General features: G+C 33.0%; 1 protein-coding gene across 1 annotated transcript; it reads left to right on the top strand.

The window, feature by feature from the left end:
- LOC107638570 (40S ribosomal protein S15a-1) lies at positions 1,288-3,317 on the top strand. Its single transcript, XM_016341906.2, has 4 exons — positions 1,288-1,419; positions 1,977-2,114; positions 2,230-2,390; positions 3,018-3,317. Exons 2-4 carry the CDS (start codon positions 1,982-1,984, stop codon positions 3,114-3,116), a joined length of 393 nt encoding a protein of 130 aa, XP_016197392.1. The 5' UTR covers positions 1,288-1,419; positions 1,977-1,981; the 3' UTR covers positions 3,117-3,317.

Raw genomic sequence — 4,529 nt, 5'->3', positions numbered from 1 at the left:
TGTGTACATAATATTTTTATGAGTAAAGTATGGTTTTTGTCCCCAACGTTTGGGGTAAGTTTCAAAGTTGTCCCTAACGTTTCAATCGTCCTATTTAAGTCCCTAACGTTTCAAAATTGACTCAATGTTGTCTTACCGTTAGGGATCCGTTAACATAATTGACAGCTGGACACAATTGAGACGATTTTAAAACGTTAGGGACTTAACTAGGCCGAAAACGTTAGGGACAATAACGATGCATAAAAATAAATTTTAATTTAATTTTATCTTTCAATAATATCAATTTTAAGTGTAATTTACTTAGATGTGATTAAAAAATAATTAAATACTATGTATAGTAAAAAATTGATATTATTGAAGAATAAAATAAAAATTTATTTCTATGTATCGTTTTTGTCCCAAACGTTTCGTCCTAATTAAGTCCCTAACGTTTCAAAATCATCTCAATTTTGTCCCACCGTCAATTCTGTTAACGGATCCCTAACGGTAGGACAACATTGAGTCAATTTTAAAACGTTTGGGACAATTTTAAAACTTATCCCAAACGGATAAAAATAATATTTTACTCTATTTTTATTTTGCCTCTCTTATAGCATGCAACATAAATTGATAATTTTACAAGCACAAAGAAATAATCCTCATAATTATATTTTTATAAAAGGACACGTTTGGGACAATTTTAAAACTTATCCCAAACGGATAAAAATAATATTTTACTCTATTTTTATTTTGCCTCTCTTATAGCATGCAACATAAATTGATAATTTTACAAGCACAAAGAAATAATCCTCATAATTATATTTTTATAAAAGGACCTAGTATTTTATTCATGTAGTGTCTTTTCGGTTGATATGTTATAGTTTTTCATAGGGGTGTGCATGGCCCGGCCCGACCCGAAGACCCGGCCCGGTCCCGAATAATTTAGGGGCTAATTTGATGTGATTTCATCGGGTCTAGGGCCGGGTATGGGTCTCAAAAGTAGACCCGGTCATTATTTCGGGTCGGGTCCGGGCCATAGCTCGGGTCACCCGAAATCAGCCCGGTGGCCCGGTCATCATACACAATTAATATTTTGTGTTATTAGTGATGGATGATGGCTATTATTATGTGAAATTTAAGTATTGTAAACCTTAATATTTGTGTTATTAGTCATTATATATAAGACTATAAGTTAATGTTTTATGCTTAAAATGCATAAGACTTTAAATTTGGAATAAATTAAAAAATATTTGAATTTTAAAATAAAAATAAAATAACAGAAAGGCCCATTAGGGTTGAAGCCCAAGAAGGCCCAAAACGTGTGATGCTTCTTAAAAACCCTACGCAGAGTCCCATGCTCGTTTTTATACTCCGACTCTCCTAATTTTCGTTTCCTTCTTCTGCACCCGGCGCCGTTTCTGAGGTTTCAGTTTTGCCTTGGTAAGATCTCTCTTCCTCTTCATGATCCGTGTTATGCTTACAAGTATTGAATCTCGTTCTACGTTTTCTTATATTAATTTAATTTCACTTGTTATTTTATAGCCTATGATGCTAAGAAGGACGTAGAAGCCATTTATGGCGTTCGATTGTTTTTGTCACTCTTTGCGTGTTGTTTTTTATGTTGCATTTAGCTGATTTGAGGATACGCTATTATAAAAACCCCGCCTTTGATTTGAATCTTAGCTCTCTATTTTTTTTTAAAAATTTGTTATATAATAATCATGTTGATACATATACATGTTTGGTTTCGTGATTTATGATGCTTATAGTCTTACTGAGCTGATTAAAGAGCTAGTGTGACATATCTTGTGATAAGGGATTAGTTACCATTAAGATGGAACTTACAGACTTAGATTGTTATGTAATATTGGACTGTGCAATTTCAAACCTTTTCCTGTGAATGTTGCTTTCTTTTTTCAATTTTAAATTTGGCTTTTGGTCTGCACAACCTTGGTTTGTGTCAATATGGTTAATTTTTTTTATGAAATTGTTAACAGCGACAATGGTGAGGGTTAGTGTCTTGAATGATGCTCTCAAGAGCATGTACAATGCCGAGAAGCGAGGGAAGCGCCAGGTCATGATTAGGCCATCATCAAAAGTGATTATTAAGTTCCTTTTGGTGATGCAGAAGCATGGTATTTCCCAATCTTCTTTACCTCCTTACTTTACCTCTTACTGACCACTATTGGATTCTTAAGTTTGTTTTATTTTATTTTTTATCTTGATTTGTTATACTTTTATGCCTGCTAGGGTACATTGGCGAGTTTGAGTATGTTGATGACCACAGGGCTGGAAAAATTGTGGTTGAATTGAATGGAAGACTGAACAAATGTGGGGTTATCAGTCCCCGTTTTGATGTTGGTGTCAAAGAGATTGAAAGCTGGACTGCTAGGCTGCTCCCTTCAAGACAGGTCCGCTTTTGAGCTTTGTTTAATCTGTTTTTGTTTACTTGACATCTTGCTGTCCTTTGGTATTGTTAACAAAACATGTGAGATGAAATTAGAGCCTTTAAGACTTGTAGAGTTGGATCCAAGTTGCTTCTGTTTTACAAAATTTAAATTCACTATGAGATAAGACAATCATGTGTTTTCACCTAACAACTTAAGTATTTTGGGTTAGATTCATGAAAGTTTTAGAAGTTAATTTGTGAAAAATATTCACAACTATTGAGTTCAATTTTGCATTATTGTGATTGTGAATATTTTTTGTTCAAAATGTTGCTTAATATACATACATTATACAGATGAAGCATTGGCACTTTAGAAATCATCCCATATTTGTAAATCTTTATTCACTACCCTTAAGTTGGTTACTTAGGATGAACCTTGAATATAGGTATATGGACAAAACCAATTTTCTTTTTCCATAGCGATGAAAGCCTCTAGCTTGAGATACTTATCCCTTTATAGTTTTGCGATGTAATACAATTTTGTCGTAAAATGCTTATGTCAACTAATTAAAAATTTCCCTAGATATACTTTGATAACGTGTTTTGTATTGTTGCTCCTAACCGTCTGTTGTTTACAAAAATGTTGCAGTTTGGGTACATTGTGTTGACTACCTCTGCCGGCATCATGGATCATGAAGAGGCAAGGAGAAAGAATGCTGGTGGTAAAGTGCTGGGTTTCTTTTACTAGGCTAGTTTATTTTTGCAAATTGCACTTATTTCAGTTTTTAAGACTCACATGCTAAATGGAAGATATGCTAGTCCTGTGTTAATGCCAAGTATATCATAGCAGGAGCTATTTTTCTTATGTGCTTTTGGTTTTGTTTAAACAGAAAACAATTTTGCTGCTTTATTTAATCAGATTTTATTATATTATTAAGGCTTATTACCTGGAATATCTGCCAAGATATATTTCTGAATGATGTGTTAAAAGGAGTGTACTTCATTACCATATTACATGATTAATATTAATACACAATTTCTGTATTTTTTTTCTAAAAATAAATGGCCATTGATTTGAGCTCCAATATTTGTTCAATTCTGAGAATATAACGTGCAAGGTGCAAGATTTTTAAGATTTCAAATAATCTGAGACAAACTCATGAACAGAAATGGTCAAATGGAGGTAAAGAAAATAATTGTTTCTTATTTATTAAGAGGAAAATGATAATAAAGAAATGTCACATGTTCAGTCACGACGTATACGTGATCAATTGTGTTTTGAGGTACATGTGGTTCCAACATTGTGGTTTGGACTTTGAAGCAACATCATCAAACAACACCACATTTTTTCTTCCTTTTCCAAAATTGTGGACTTCACTAAGAGATGGAGATAGATCTGTTCTCCAACTTTGGAAATTCGAACTAAAGACATTTCATTTTTCTGAAGCATGAAAGCAAAGGGGACAGGTAAGGTAGCTTGAGTGCTTGGCTGAAAAGAGGTTTGGGAATTTATGGAAGTCATCATCATAAGCGGAAAATAATAGTGCAACGGAATTTATGCATCATGATCCTGTCTTGTGGCCTGTGGGAACTTTCATAAGCGTGTATGGCTCTATAAAAAGTTAAAATCACAGGGATCTTGTTTGGCATGATTTAAATAGTTTAATTTTGATAAATTGATAGTATAAAAAAAATGCAACAAATGGAATATTATACAACCACCTCATAAAATTTATAAAAAACATTATTGGTCAAATTTTCAGGAGATGTAGTTGGGATAAAGAATGGTGTATATATTGATAGATATGGATGAATAGTGCAATGTGATTTAGTCACGGATATATAAGTCTAGGTGATAACAATATGATAAAATATTTGCATGGATAATAACCTGTAATCTCTGAAATAAAAGTCAATAAAAATTGGCACACTTTTAATGGTGTCTTTATTACAATAATAGTTCAAGATCAGAGTTAGACGGTTGAGTGATAAACTTGGTTGAGTTGATAGCAGCTAGCATGCATAAACAAAAACATGAGAATTTTGAGAAGAGACCTAAATGCAATTGACAATCACTTCGGAACTCTATGCCACTTGGATCAATCAAAAGGTCATTAGTAGCATTTGATTTTGAAAAATAGAATAAAAGAAGATAGAAGAT

Source organism: Arachis ipaensis, chromosome B04 (assembly GCF_000816755.2).
Source record: "Arachis ipaensis cultivar K30076 chromosome B04, Araip1.1, whole genome shotgun sequence".
In the NCBI taxonomy this organism is placed as follows: domain Eukaryota; kingdom Viridiplantae; phylum Streptophyta; class Magnoliopsida; order Fabales; family Fabaceae; genus Arachis; species Arachis ipaensis.
This window is presented reverse-complemented; position numbering and strand designations above follow the sequence as displayed.